At 36.3% G+C, this 15,615-nt stretch overlaps 1 protein-coding gene across 1 annotated transcript in view; it reads right to left on the bottom strand.

Moving 5' to 3' along the window:
* LOC113112737 (GDNF family receptor alpha-1-like) overlaps positions 1-14,247 on the bottom strand; it is a 79,809-nt gene extending 65,562 nt beyond the window's left edge. The window contains exons 1-3 of the mRNA XM_026278563.1: positions 13,955-14,247; positions 13,121-13,423; positions 12,464-12,547 (exon numbers count right to left, since the gene is read on the bottom strand). Of these exons, the coding sequence (XP_026134348.1) occupies positions 12,464-12,547; positions 13,121-13,423; positions 13,955-13,994 (427 nt within the window). The 5' untranslated portion in view covers positions 13,995-14,247. The remainder of the gene's footprint in view (positions 1-12,463; positions 12,548-13,120; positions 13,424-13,954) is intronic.
* Positions 14,248-15,615: the final 1,368 nt, after the last annotated feature.

Raw genomic sequence — 15,615 nt, 5'->3', positions numbered from 1 at the left:
TCCTCCACGCCCTCGATCTCCACGAGGACTCCCACGATGCACAGTGTTGCCGGCTCACACACCTGGTCAGTCGCGCTCTCGAGATCCGGCTCCCTGTCAGTGGATGGCTCGGACTCTGCGGCTGCGGTGGGCTCTGGCTCCGTGCGGCGTGATGGTGGCTGGCTGGTCTCTGGGTCGGGAGTGGGGCTGGCGAGGTCCTCTATGGGGCAGACGGTGAGAGGTGACCCATTTCTCGCCAGAGTCCACTCCACAAATGCGGCGAAATCCTCCCGAGGACCATCTTCGGGCGACAACGCTCTGCACTTGGAGTTCAGGCTGGTGTTGTAGAAGGTGCAGAGCGCGTCGTCCGGGTAGCTGGTGGCATTAGCTAATAGAATAAACTGTCTGGTATGGTCCTCGAGAGAACGTCCTTCCTGCTTCAGCAGAAGGATGAGGAATTCGGGACGATAGAGGGGATCCATAGAAACACTACAAAACAAAAAGACTGAGAAAAAACGAAAGCAAAACGGAGGGAAAGACGCAGTTTTCTACTTTCTCTTTAGAGGTCGGGTCTTCTGTCACGGGTTTTACGCTGCCTGAAGGAATACGGAGTCGAGGATAAACGGAATAAGGCTTTTAATATATCCAACACAGGGGATATCCAACATGGAGCACAGAGGTAGACACACGTAAGTAGCAAGTGAGTCACAAGTGAGAAGACCCGACCAAACAGAACTGAAGGGACAAGGCTTATGTACAACAGATAATTGGGGAAACACAGGTGGATGGAATCATTAAATTAACAGGGACATGGAACACATGAGGAAGATAATAGACACCTGGGAACTAATCAAACTAAACACGGAAGACAGAAACTGGGTCACGGGCAAAAACAAGCTAAATGAGTCCAGGTGTGTGACAGAGTAATGTCCAGTAGTTTAAGTTGTGATACTCAAAGACCCATGGCAATCTGTTCCATGAGAAAGGCAAAAAAAATAATCCATATTACCAAAAACTATTACTGTAAATATTACAAATATCTATTAAAAATAAATACATATGAAGAGTTCATTTGCAAAAACAGATATTTGGTTTTTATTAATTTTCATAAATCATGTTTTTATTGTGCATTGCAAGTAATATCAATCAAACCACGGTTTTGGTTCCTGCTGTAAAAAGTAAACTCACGTAGCCTTGTCAGTGAACAATACCGGCTTTTGTGACAAAACAAGTGCAGAAAGTGCTATATGTGGAGAATAACACAAGGCAGTCAGCTCATATTTTATTTTATTTTTTTTAATAAATGTGGGGTTTATCGTTTTTTACAAATGAACTCTTCATAAATAAACAATAAATAAAGAAAGTTAATTTTCTAGTAATTACAATTCAACAATTAGAATATATTTACTCTGTAGTCTATGAAATATTGAGACTTAAATAAATAGTAAATTAATTATGTTCCTGTGACCATGGGAGGACTTTAAACTTGACTTTACATTTCTAGCACAAAAAAGTGAAATGAGAGCATTTTATTTTATTTATTTTATTTATTTTATTTTATTTTATTTTATTTTATTTTATTGTAGGCCCTGCATATGTGTGGAGAGCATGTGTGATTAGACAAACAGAATAAAACAGAGATGCTCTGAGAGGAAGTGCGATGCTGCTAGTCTGGTCCAATCATAGGTCTTGAAGTAAAGACATGATTAGAGGAGTTGGAGGCATGCTGAGATGAAAATCATGTATTAAATGTTTCTTTTCACTGGCTTTCAACTTTCATTTATTTGCAACTTTTCTCATCCTTTCTATTGTTTGTTCTTTCATGCTCTGCCAGCCTCTCTTTTCCTCTCCTACCAAGTGTTTGCCAAATCCTCTGTGAACCAGAGGTCTAGGTGAGATTGTGCTAACCGATTCCACGTTATATTGAAAGGCTTCAAACTCTGAGCGACAGACAACATTTTCCAGATATTTCCAGACAATGCCAACATTTCTCAACTGTCTGGATAACACCACAGACATCTGAGTCCAAAGGTCAGAGACCACTAATGAAATACTTCTAATTTGCATTTTTTTGTTGTTGTTGTCACATTTAATGTAAATGTAAATTGTAGGATTACATGGAGAAGCTGATGATAATGACTTCCAGTATGATTTGAGGAAAAATTGAAGTGCATCTCGAGTTTAAATGGAAAAACATTTGACTGTATAAATGATCACATGATCAATGACACATTTACTTATTTGATTAGTGACCTATATATATATATATATATATATATATATATATATATATATATATATATATATATATATATATATATATGTTTTTTTTTCTTTTTTTTTTTTTTTTTTACCATAAACCTTTTGATTAATGACCCAATTTTATTTATTTATGAATTAATGAATGAATGAAAACCACAAAACTTTATTTAAATTCCCGTTTTGATTGAGATTTTAAATGCTTGATTTTCAATGTTGTCTCAGACTTTTGGACCCCATTGTATATTCCACTATACTGATTGAGTGTAATCTTTTGTCAAAAGTGAGTTATGCCTGGCAATCAGTAAAGGACAAAAAAAAAAAAAAAAAAAAAATATATATATATATATATAATATATATATATATATATATATATATATATATATATATATATATATATATATATATATATATATATATGTATATATATATATATATATACAACATTTTATTATGAATATTATTAAGAAGATTTACAAAACAAAGAAGTCTAAAATGGAGATTAGTCAGTAGTTTTAGTCTTGTTATAGTTGTATAGCAGCTGTTTATAAATCCTCACAGAGTGATTTATAGGATTCTGATTTCCTAAAAGTCCATTTATTTCTGTATCCTGTGTGCATCCCTTCCACCTGTTTAAAAACAGAGTAATTATGTAGGTTGCCCCATCTATCTGCTCCCTTACTGGCACTTGTTGCTGTGGTAATTGTGTAAATTTTGCATGCATCTGTGGTGACTGGCCACGGCTGGAGTTGGCACAGACATCGCCCCTACTGATTCCAGCTGTCAGCAGTGTCTATTAACAATGATAAATCATTCCCCCACTTCTCAATCCAATCATAGAAACCACAGCAGGCCTTAGATCTGGTCACCTCTGACTAAATAATTTTTGGACAGCAAGTGGCGGCATGCCAGCACACCTTGTGTTTGATTACGCTATTACTGCAGCCTGACTTGTAACTGTGGTACCTGTTACTCAAATGACAAAGCAAGACACACAACAACCAAAACATGTAGAGCTCTCTGTAACATAACATAACAAGCACAGTAACATAACATGTAGTCATAACTAAACTATGATTAAACTGTGTCTGTTAGAAACTGATCTATAACCTATGACTGACAGGTCAACTATGAAAAAAACTATTAAAAACTCTATGCTCAGATTAAAAAAAATATATATATTATTTTTTTTTTTTTTTCAGTGTTGGTGTAGTTACTGCAGTTTGTTTTTGTATGGCAGTATTGACATTAACGCCACTGAACTCATATACACACTAATGTTATTTTGTGGGGCAGCTGTGGCCTAATGATTAGAGAGTCTGACTTGTAGCCAGAGGGTTGTGGGTTTGAGTCTCAGGTCTGGCAGGAATCAGTGTGGGGAGTGAATAACCAGCATGCTCTTCCACCCTTGATACTACGACTGAAGTGAGACCCTTAATCAAGGCACCAAACCCAACTACTTATTTATGAATATGGCTGCCCACTGCTCTGGGTGTGGGTAAACTTGGATGGGTTAAATGCAGAGCACTAATTCTGAGTATGGGTCAACATAATTGGCCACATCACTCCACTTTCACTTAGTTCTGTTAACTAAAAATATTAAAACAAAAAATATTAATATCTGTTAAAAAAAAACTGAAACACAAATGTTGCTTTGGCAACTAACTTGAAAAAATGTTTTATTACTAGTAAACTGAAATAAAATTATAATAATAAAAAGAAAAAAGAATATATATATATATATATATATATATATATATATATATATATATATATATATATATATATATATATATATATATATATATATATATATATATATATATAACAAGTTAAACTAAAGTTAAAATAAAAACTTGTTCTAATGTTGATAAATAAATACCGCAATAGAATAAAAATAAAAATTAATAACACTGACATACATGTACACATATGGACAAACCCATTTAACATAAAATAACAATAGACGAAACACATTTACAATTAAGTGAAATTGTTTTTTCATGCTGTTACCAGTGGTAGTGTTTGATTTACCCATGCTGTGCCTCAAGAGGAGAGCAAAACAACAGCATGAATAAATGATGAAAGTGAACAGGAGCTGCCATAACACTAAAAACTGCAAATCTGCAAAAACTTTTTCACTGCCAGAGACTTTGGTAGCACAGCTGAATATGCTACAACAGCTATTACAGTTGCTAAAACACAGATATATGCAGTATCAGAAATGCACATTGAAAGTATTCTTGAATTTCATTTCTCTTTTCATCAGTTTGGCCCTGCAGGTTAGAAGTCAAGGTCAGTGGGCATCAATCACTTTTCTTAGCTTTCCACTTTTCTCTCACCACCTCCCCCACCGCAAGGAGAATGTTTGACCACCAGATAGCAGCAAGACAGATGGTGGTCTGGATGTGATGGGGATATGTGATGAGCTCTCTGCCACATAAAGTCTAGTTGACATCATGCTGTACAGTCTGTTAACATTTCCCAAGAGCTCCTCAGTCCAGCATCAAAGACCTAAATGTTCTCTGCATGGCTCTACACTTCATCAATGGCATGTAGCCAATTACAAGCTCTAATTGTGTTGACAGGTGTGAGCTGATCTCTTGAAGGGGAACGATGTTAATCAAGATCAATGGCTTTCTAGTAGTTGTGTTGTTCCGATCATACGCCGGACATCAGACTGGGGATCATCTTGTGACCCCAAACAGTCAAAATATTACCTTTTGTTTACTGTCTGACAGCTGTCATTTTTTTTAAATGTTTAAATTGTTTATGTGTAATATACAGAAATCTATAATATTAGCTAAAATAATAAGTAGGCACTACTAGTGCCTATAGCGAAATCTAAATAATAATAAAAAAATAAAAATAAATAGCTGATGCAATTTCAGATTTAATCAGAAAATGGAACAACTTTGTATTTCACTTGAGTTTAAAAATGTCCTATACTGTACTGCAACTGTATACCTGAGCTTTAGCAACAGACAGATATTCATCTGATCCATCTAAATGGAAGACCTTAGGTGACAGGAAAAAGAGAGAAGCAAAAAAAATCAATGGTTTCTTGTACTCACAGCCTTAAGTTTCTATTTTAACATGGCTCGCTATTGATTAGCTTTCATTGCTGAAGTCTCTCTGAGCAGCAGCTTGCTCCTGGAGGATAGAAGAGTTTAGCAGAACAAAACCCACAAAATAGAGAGAGGGGAGCTGGGAAATGATGGCATGATGCTTCCTTGGCCTGCTTGATCTGCTCTAACAGTTCCTGCTAAAGCATGGTCAATCTACAGTTGCCAACATGAAAGGCTTTGTATTGTGTGATGGACTTTCCCAGAACAGCACTGCGGTGTACTGCGCTTTATAGCGGGGAATGGAGGCTGACTTCCAAGGGTGAATCGTTTAAGGAGAGCTTGCCAAGTGCTGTGCTCCCACTCCCGCTGAAATTATGAGTTCCGGTGTTTTGTGTCAAGAGAGGCGTCAAACACCTGTGCAGTGGAGAGCAATACTGGGTTGGCAGTGTGGGGAAACAGCAGAACCCTGAGTGGCATGTCACTGTCGACATTAAATTCTGGCTAATTAAAAAAAAAAAAAAAAAAAAAAAAAGGAAAATATTATGCTACACGATACTTAATTACTGATATGGTACTATAATAATTCATAAATTATGTCCATGTTCTGCTTTCATGGGGAGCTTGTGTTGACCAGTGTACTCTGTGAAACAATGTGTTCTCTGTCTGGAACTGATTAACCGAGTGCTGCTCCGGCACTAGCTAGGTGTTGACGGTTCACAGCGTCATGTCAGTATAGGGATTTTAAAAAGTGTTCCACAGCAAGTCTGGAAGGTCATTCCACTCACACTGCCTAAAGTTACACCACAGGGAAAGGGAATGCTAGACCCTTTTGCTAACCAAAAAAAATAAAATAAAATAAAAAAAAACATTAAAAAGAAACATCCAAATTGCAAAGAAACAAAACCATGATTACCCCTTACCAAAAAATAGTGATGTTCAAGTATATATTAAGTATACCTTATGAAGCAAATATACAAATATCAGTGTTATAGTAGTATACTTGTAAGTGTACCGTTTCAATACTCCTTGGGACTAAATTGGCCCACTTTCTACTATATAAAAGTATACTTTTAAGTTTACTTTAAGTATAACAGCAGCAAACTTTGAGTACACAACTATTTTAGTTGAGTCCACAAGTAATTTTATACTCTAAGTATACTCATAAGTTTTCTTTCTCATTTTTTAAGTGAACTTTACATCATACTTTATGTATACTACTATGTCCCTATTTAGGTTGGAATTTGTATATATTTTGTTATATGAATATCTGAACTTACAAAACATCCAAAGCAAGAACAGGGTATCTGCTTGTAAACAAAAACATTTAATTTTAACTTCATGCAGTCTTTTTTTTTTTTTTTACACTTTAATATGGGTAAGTTTCATAAAAAATAAAGAAATAACATTTTAAACAAAAGGTGAAAGAACACTATAAATTGGATTCTGAATGATAATCAAACTGTAGTTGGAGTCGATCAACACTCCAAAGCTTGACTGCAATTATAACCTCTTCATCAGTCTACATTTTATTCCATAATGTTACAGTTTTGATGCTGCTTCATGTCAGATGATCGTGTTACATGTGTTAGTATCTGGTGTTTTTTTTTTTAATTCTGTGCAGAAGATGAGTACTAGTGCCCTCTACCGTATAATAATGAAAACACAGGTTGTAGGAGTATAGCTCAAATATATTTAGAGTTTTTGTAAGTATAAGTCAAGCATACCTAAATGTCATTAAAGCTGCGGTAGGGAACTTTTGACGCTCTAGCGGTTAATAAACAGAACTGCTTGCGTCTTGTGGAAGAACATTGTAGCCGGAGCTACTTCTCTCTGTTTATTTCTTTGAAGAATCACAAACTGGGTTACTCCGCCGCGGTACCCCCGAAGCAATCTAAAATAGTCCGAATATAAACACTTATTATAGGTGCACCCTGGTGATTCAGGACAAGCTAAAAACAAGATTTGGAAAATGGATTCATGGTGTCCTCGCTTATTATATAAATTTTTCAAAATTTTGAACACAAACAAAGTTATGGACCGCAGCTCTGATTGGTTGTTTTCTTACCGGGAGCGGTCCGTAACTGCAAATGGCAATAGGACCACTGGGAGGAGCCAGAGGAGCTTGATTTTTTCACAGATTATCTGTCTCATATTCTACTGTCAGTATGCTATACAGTATGCTATTCTACTGTCAGTATGCTATTTCATGCATACTGAGTTTTTTATACTGTTAAAGAGTTAGATTCCCATGCTAAACATGGACAAAGTTTCAAAAATTAAGTTGTACGTTTTGGAACAAAAATACTCCTTCTGGTTTGTCACAAGTTTCAGATTTTTTTTTTTTTTTTCGAGTATGGCTCTGTGTGACGTTAGATGGAGCGGAATTTCCTTATATGGGTCCTAAGGCACTTCTGTCGGAAGAGCGTGGGCTCCCGTATAGCAGAGCACTGAGAGCACACACATTCACTGATCAGAGCGAGAGCGTCGCGAAATGTCACAAAAGAAGTGTGCTTTTGGTTGCCACGGCAGGACAACCCTGCACAGATTACCAAAAAAAAAAAAAAACAGCATTAAGGGACCAGTGGATGGGGTTTATTTTTACAGAGCATCGACGGAGTTGTGCAAGTGTTTTTGTTTGTTCCCTGCATTAAGAAAGATGCTTGTTTTACAAACAAGGCCCAGTTTGATGCCGGATTTGCACATCGTTTATTTCTTAAGGATAATGCAGTCCCAACGAAAAAGGGTCACGATTGTATGTTGGAACCGCATGCGGTGAGTAAAACTGCTTCAAATATCTCTGTGTTATTAACTTAGCTATCGGCGTGTACACACATCAAGTTAACAACATGCGAAGTTGTCATCAAACTGCACTTTCCACATATACAGCTTAAAAAAAAAAATAAAAAAAAAAAGACGACATAAACTGGAACTTTTTATGTCATTTTCCAAAACCGCTAAGCAAATATATACAGTTTCAGTACACACCACATAGAGACGTCGTTGCTGCTGCTGCTCTTGTTAAATTTCAGCCTCTGGATCTGATTCTGGATCATAAATATACGCTGAATCTGACCGTTTAGCCATGGTTTGTTTTGGATGTTTTTTTCCTCACGGTAATGTCACAGCTTCCAAACGCTCTCAAAGCAAAAGCATACTCGCGCTCGTGATTCTTTAGCTCCACCCGGAAGTCACGCCTCCAGCCGGTCGTGTTTTTCCGGGAAAAATCGGTACAGACTATCTTTCTCTTATGAATATAATAAAACTAAAGACTTTTTGGAGTTAAGGATGCAGTATTACTCTATAGGTACTCAAGATTAACAGGATGTTGAGTGAAAACGAGCATTTCACCCCCCCTTTAAGTATATTTCTGAGTAAATAAAGCCCATTTCCGAAAAGTACATACAAAGTCAACTAAAAGCATACTTTCCTATTTTTTTTGTTTAAAAGAAGTATACTAATAGCACACTTGAATAAACTTCTTTTTCATAAGGGTAGCCCAGAAACATACTAAATGTTGAATGTTTATTTTATTTATTTTGTGTGTGTGTTGTATTCTGAAATGTGTTGCACTTTTGTGCAGCATTCAGAGCTGAAAGAAGAATATTTTAAATTCCTGAATTTGGACTGAGAAAAAAAAAAATTCTAAACTGTAATCTAGAACTAGATGAAAAAGAAAAGCATAGTAAGTAAAAGCAAAAAGAAAATGTTTTAAAGATGTCATGTTGCTTTTCTCATGCATGGCTACCCTTTCATTTAAGCTATTTCACTCCAGCCAACTCAAGCAGAATAGCAGGCTGGCTATTACACTTTGTGTCACATTCTCCCCTGGCCCCATATATTTCACAGGGCCACTAAATGCTAAATGGCAATTGGCTGATATTGTTAAGGACTTTATCAACAAACTCCCAATTTTACACCATGCATGTCCATGACAATAATGGCTTTTGTTTTCCAAACCCGCGACAAGATTGAATTACCAATACTGAAGCCAAGTTCAGAAATTCTGCAACAGAACATGGTAGAAACAGATACTGCTGAGAAACAAAAAGAAAGTGTTTCAGCATAGGAGAGTAAAGGCTGCTCTGAGTGTTCGGTGCTTAGTTTCTCTAGGTTCTCCTCGAGCACAAAGCCTAATGATGTGGAGGTAATACAAAGTCACCTCAGATCAGAGGACAAGAGAGTGTCAAATAAGTGTGAATGAACTAGCTGTGAAACATGGTGCTTTCTTCACTACTTTAAACATGCCTTCCACATTACTTCTCTCTTACTAATTCCCTCTATTTACAACATTTCCTTGCAGTTTTGTATTATAGTGAGATATCCCACCCAATTATGGTGTCCCTTTTCCAAGCTTTTGAATAATCACACCTAAAACCTGCTTTTGCCATTGAAAAGACCAGCATAAGTGTCCCCGCTTGACTTCTTAAAGGGACAGTTCACCCAAAAATGAAAATTCTGTAGAACATAAAAGAAGATATTTTGAAGAATGTTGTTAGTAAAATAATTTTGCTTCCCGTTGAATTCCATTTAATTTTTTTTGTCCATACAATGGAAATAAATGGAACTGTTTGGTTACCAACATTTTTCAAAATATGCTCTTTGTGTTCCGCATACAGATTTGGAACAACATGAGAGTGAGTAAACGATGATAGAATTTTTCCATTTTGGGTGGATTATTCCTTTAAATAGTCTAACCAACGAAACTTGGAAAAAGAAAAATGTAAAAACACCCGAAACTTCATTCAGGCCAGGTGAACGGGATCTCAGTCAACTCTCCATCTAAACAGTTTACATTTCCCTGTCCTCACCTATTTGCTGATATTTCAGGCCATTTTGAAGCAAGACATCTGCATTTATGAGCAGAGGGAGATGCAAACCCAATCCATCTGCAGCCTTTGACCCCTGCATCACCCTGTCTTTGGATTTATTTTATTGGCACTGAGGAATATGAGGACACTTCCGGCAAATAAGGGCAATAGTCCCAAGAGAGAGAAAGCCCTGCAGCATTCAATAAGCCATTTAATCGTGTGGAGAACAGACATCAATACAGGTAAAACCCAGCAGGATACTCACCAGGAAAACAGACAGAGGAAGAGGTAGATTTCATGAGGACTCGGTATGTTTCACACAGGCAACACACAACAACTCTCAACACCACAATAGAGCACAGCGGTGTTTTATAAAGGGAGACAATAACATACAAAAAAAATGTTTTGTGTCTGGCTATTTTAGCTTTTATTTAAAAAATATGCTTTCAATGATGTCATGCACAATATATAATTTGACTTCTTTAAAGTGTGGTACAAATGGCTGGTCAAAAAAGTAATTTTGGTAAAAAATGCAGACATGTTCCAGTTCTGAGGGGACAGATTTAAAACTGGAAATCTGATCATCTAAGGTGACATAAATGAATTATGCAGCACACGGCATATCTAACAATCCATACCTCCTCCTCCTAAACTACAGTATAAATGCACAGTTTTAATCATCATTTAAGATATTAAAGGTATATTAAAATTTATATTCAAAGGTGCCCTTAAATTACTGAGCAGACAGTTTAAGAAGGGCCTGAAATTATAAAAGCTTATAACTATTTTAACTTTATTGTTTCCATATCACCACCAAATTAAAACAAACACATGTAAATAATGTAACTAATTTGGTCCAAAACAAATTAATAAATGCAAATTAAATTAAAACAAAAGTTAATTTTTAATTTTTTAGCTGTTAAGAAGTGCAATTCAAACTGTGACCTATTCCTCCCAGACACTAAGACTGTAGAGTCTGCCTTGTCTTAGTGTCTGTGTCTTAAATCTGGATGTAGGTGGGGAACTGATTCCCCGCTTGGCCTGTTTTCTTAGCCATGGAACTCAGCCGTCAATCAATGTAAAAAGCTTTACAATGGGGGATAAGGAGCACCCTCAGATTCAGAGCACTCCATGACTTTCTGCTCGCACAGCCACAAAGAGAGAGAGGGTGAGGGGAAAGTAGCAAGGTACGTGTTATATTAATTAGTGTGGTGTTTACCACCTTTTTTTGGTTCCTTAAACTCTATCCAGGCTTTGTGGTTCTTCGATTTCATAATTTTGATTGACATGACTTACAAAAGAGATTGAATTTAGAAGGTTTAAGTTTCCCCTCAAGTTTATTTTTTATTTTACTACGAATCTGTTAAAGCTTGGAGTGAGTTAACTTACTTACTTTCATACTGTAAACATCATCTATAAGTAAATGTTACCAAAATATTAATTTATTATATGCATAAACATTATTTATTTATTGATAAAACATGTATTAGTACATATTTATTCATACATACATAGATACATACATATATATATATATATATATATATATATATATATATATATATATATATATATATATATATATATATATATATATATATATATAATTCAGTGGTAATTCATGCACTTGAAAAAGCATATAAAAATATTTTAATTTAGGTTGTTAATTAAATTAAGCCTCATCTAATGTTAAGTAAACTAGATGTTTCAGAAAATAAAAACTTTCAATCTGACTTCATTTGCTGCTGTTAAACCTTTGCTGTTACCATCTGTTGTGCACACCTTTGACAGCGAATTGCTCTCTCTCTCTCTCTCTCTCTCTCTCTCTTTAAATATGGCTCTTTTCAAGCTGAAGTAGGGAACAATATTGCCACCTAGAGGATGATCCAAGTCAGCATCTCGACCAGATTCACACAATAGATGGGAGATTCACACAACCCTTGCTACCACAAACATTTTGCCTCCGTAACCCAAGGCACATTTAAAAAAGTAATGTCATCGCAGTCCCTCCCCAAATAAAACACATTCAAATGCAACTGTTACATAAGCAACACCTCACGCCGGTTGCAACCCTGGACCGAGCTATTAAATTGACCCTACAATCAGCTGAAGTTTACAGCAGTTGTAATGGTTCACTGGGCACTAAGCATGAACATTCAGAACATTCAAAATCCAAGGGATCAGATACTGGAAGATAGCATGCATCCACAAAGGGATATCGAGGATAAAGTGGGAGGAAAACAAGTAGGACAATACCATTCACACCATTACCATTCAGTCTTTTTTCCATGAAGCAATTTGATCCACTCATTAAAACAAATTGAGTGGATTAAAAAAGCACATCCTACCTGAATAGATGGGAGCCAGTCGAAATATATCAGAAAGCCGGCTGTTCACAGGTTCATATGGAGAATCCTCAAGTAAATCATTCCCTGTAATATGAACAAATGACATGTGACTAAATAATCAAATGTTACATCAATTATGTAGTATTTTAATTGATGAAAATGCATCACTGATCGCGTTATTTATTTATTTAATGTGTGCATTAAACTACAAGGCTGGAAACTGTCCTTTACGTTATGTATTTGGGTCATTGATTCATGGGACTGGATTACATTTCCAGAGCCAGTTTCTGTTTGATTAGCTGTACTGATCAGTTGATCAGCCTACACTAAAATAAAGCATCAGCTCACCTCACACTCCATAAACTTTAATGGACACAGTTCAGAGAGGCATTTAAAGACTTTACAGTGACCCTATCGGATAACAGAACCCAGGAAAGCAACTTCCTTGGCCTAGTATCATTGGTTGCTAAGTATATATATATATATATATATATATATATATATATATATATATATATATATATATATATATATGTGTGTGTGTGTGTGTGTGTGTGTGTATATATATATATATATATATATATTCAGTGTGAAGCTAAATATTGTCACAGCTTCAAATATTTACAGTGCACTATATGAGAAGGCAAGACCGCGCACCCTGTAGATGCTGATAGATCCCCCAGTAGACGCGCAGGCAGTTCTTTTCTTTCTTCATGCCTCTTTTACAGCGGCAGTTATACAAAGGACTCTGCTTTAAAGCGTCCAGTGCAAGCCGGCATTCATCCTTCGCCTCCACTCCAGTCACCATACTGAAGTTGCTCTCCCTCCCCGCCACGCACTGCCTCATAGTTCGGTACTTTGTGCTGCATCCCGGCTCCTTCAAACACAGCTCGTTCGCCTTCACACAGTCCAGCCGGTTTGAGCTAGTCAAGTAAGACTCCTCGGCAGATAGCAGCACATCTATAAAGGACGACGACAGAAATAATCATATCACGGTTATAGGATTGCGTTTAATTGAAATGCTTCAACAACTAGACTACTAAAGACTGTTACCAAAGACATTGATGACGACAACAGCAATACACTTATTAATATATGAGTATTTCATTCGTATACAAATTTCTTATTTTATTTTTGTACTTTTTTTATATATAGTGTACTATTATATAAGTTAATACTGTTCAATATTATAATGATGTAATAAACTCAAGGTGCTTTAGAGATTAAAATATTAGCACAAGAAGATTTAGGCAGACTAAAACAGAGCTGATCCTCAGAAGCTAAAATATGCCCTAGTTATGAGACAATTGTAACATCGTAGCTATCAATAGCTATTAGACAGAATCAAAAAGACTACAATTAGAACTATTTTTGATGGTTTTGTGAGGAAATCTAATCTTAAATACAGTACTGCGTGTCTGTCCACCAATCGATTTCTACCTATATCATTTACCAATCAATCAGTGAATGTGTAACCGCTTTCAAACTCACCCAGCAGCGGTAAAACGAGGTAAATCACGGCGATGATCATTGCGCTTTTTGTCCGTTGGTAAGTTCGTTCAAACACGCAATTTATTGTTTTGACGATGAAAAGAATAATCCTTCCTCATTCAGGTCCATTGAAACATCGTTGGTCACAGTGTATGCTACATCCAGAGTGGGCTATAACATAAAAACAAAAACAAACAAACAAAATTCCCGTAACCTGGTCCAAAACTGTCACTAACAGATATGGAATGGTTTCTTGGATTTAGACTCATAGACAATGTAACAAACAGGCAGAAAATAAATCGCAAGACGGCAGAATTAAACTCCAGCTCTCAAGATCTGCTGGTGCGACTGAGCGCGCGACAGCACTGAGGCATCCAGCTGCGCTGTAACCCAAACCAAACACCACGCGCGACTCCGTGCACGCTCAGCGCTTCTGCTTGAAGCACGGCAACCGGACAAAGACATCCCGTTTTGCCACTCCAAAACTTATCATCATAACTGCTCTTTGTTATTGTGTAACTGTTTAGGGTGTTATGCACCCTGCTTGCGTTTTAATTTCTCGTTAGTTGGTGAGTGTGTCTAAGAAACCACGTGCACTGCTTTCTCTGAAAGGCAATCGCTTTTGTTTTCCTGACCTGTAGATGTTGGACAGTCTGGTCTGAATGGTATTATATGAGTAGATTAGTCTGGTGTGGCACTGATGTTGCTGACCAATGGACTCAATTAAATGATTTACGCTTATCAAATTAGATGCGTACATTGCTCTAAGATTACATTTCTGCAACATTTCTGATCTACTCAGAAAATCCCACGAAAGTACGAAGAAATAGGTTAAAAAGATCAGTCAAAACATATTTTTGTTATATGCATGATGATCACATGCGTGATCCTGTGTGACATCATGATTAAGAACGTACCTTGGACGATTTAAAAAAATATATAGGCCTATATTAAATAGGCATAATGCCCTTTCTAAGAACGTAAAAATACTTGCTTGTTTTTCCATTAAAATTTAAAATGTTACCATTTTCTTTACAGGATGACAATATATCTAATATCTAATGTTATGTATTTCCTTCTCTAACAAAGTTTAGGTGCGATATCGTTCACAGTAGTACATTGCTTATTGAAAGACTGGTGGAGGTCGCCATCTGTTGGTAGCATCTTACTAGTGAAATGACTAGACCAGTGGTTCTCAGCCTTTCCAACCCTGAGTCTTCCATTGTCGAAATCAATAGATGGTACCAGGTTATGATTTTTATCCCCTTTTGTACCAGAAAAAGGTGCCTGTTTTTGTAGGCTACCTTTTAATAAACACAAATCAGAGCCAATTATACCCAACTAAAAATGTATTACTTGAATTAAAATAAATTCTAAATTAAATTAGATGTAATATTTGTTAACTGTAAAAGTAATGCTCCTAAAAATAATGCTCCAAATGCAAAATGCGTTACTGTGAACATTATAAAACACTATGCTCTAGCCTGTAGCTGAACATGAGCACCTAACCATCTCTGAAGAGTTGAAAAGCACACAGAAGTTGCAGCATTTTATATCCACTAATTGCAGAAGAGAAAACTGAAAGTTTCTTTACCAAGGTTAAGCACTTTTCGTGGTGAAGTCGTGGTGGCCTAATGGTTAGAGGGTTGGACTCCCAATCA

The sequence above is a fragment of the Carassius auratus genome, chromosome 13, assembly GCF_003368295.1.
Source record: "Carassius auratus strain Wakin chromosome 13, ASM336829v1, whole genome shotgun sequence".
NCBI classification, from domain to species: Eukaryota; Metazoa; Chordata; class Actinopteri; order Cypriniformes; family Cyprinidae; genus Carassius; species Carassius auratus.
This window is presented reverse-complemented; position numbering and strand designations above follow the sequence as displayed.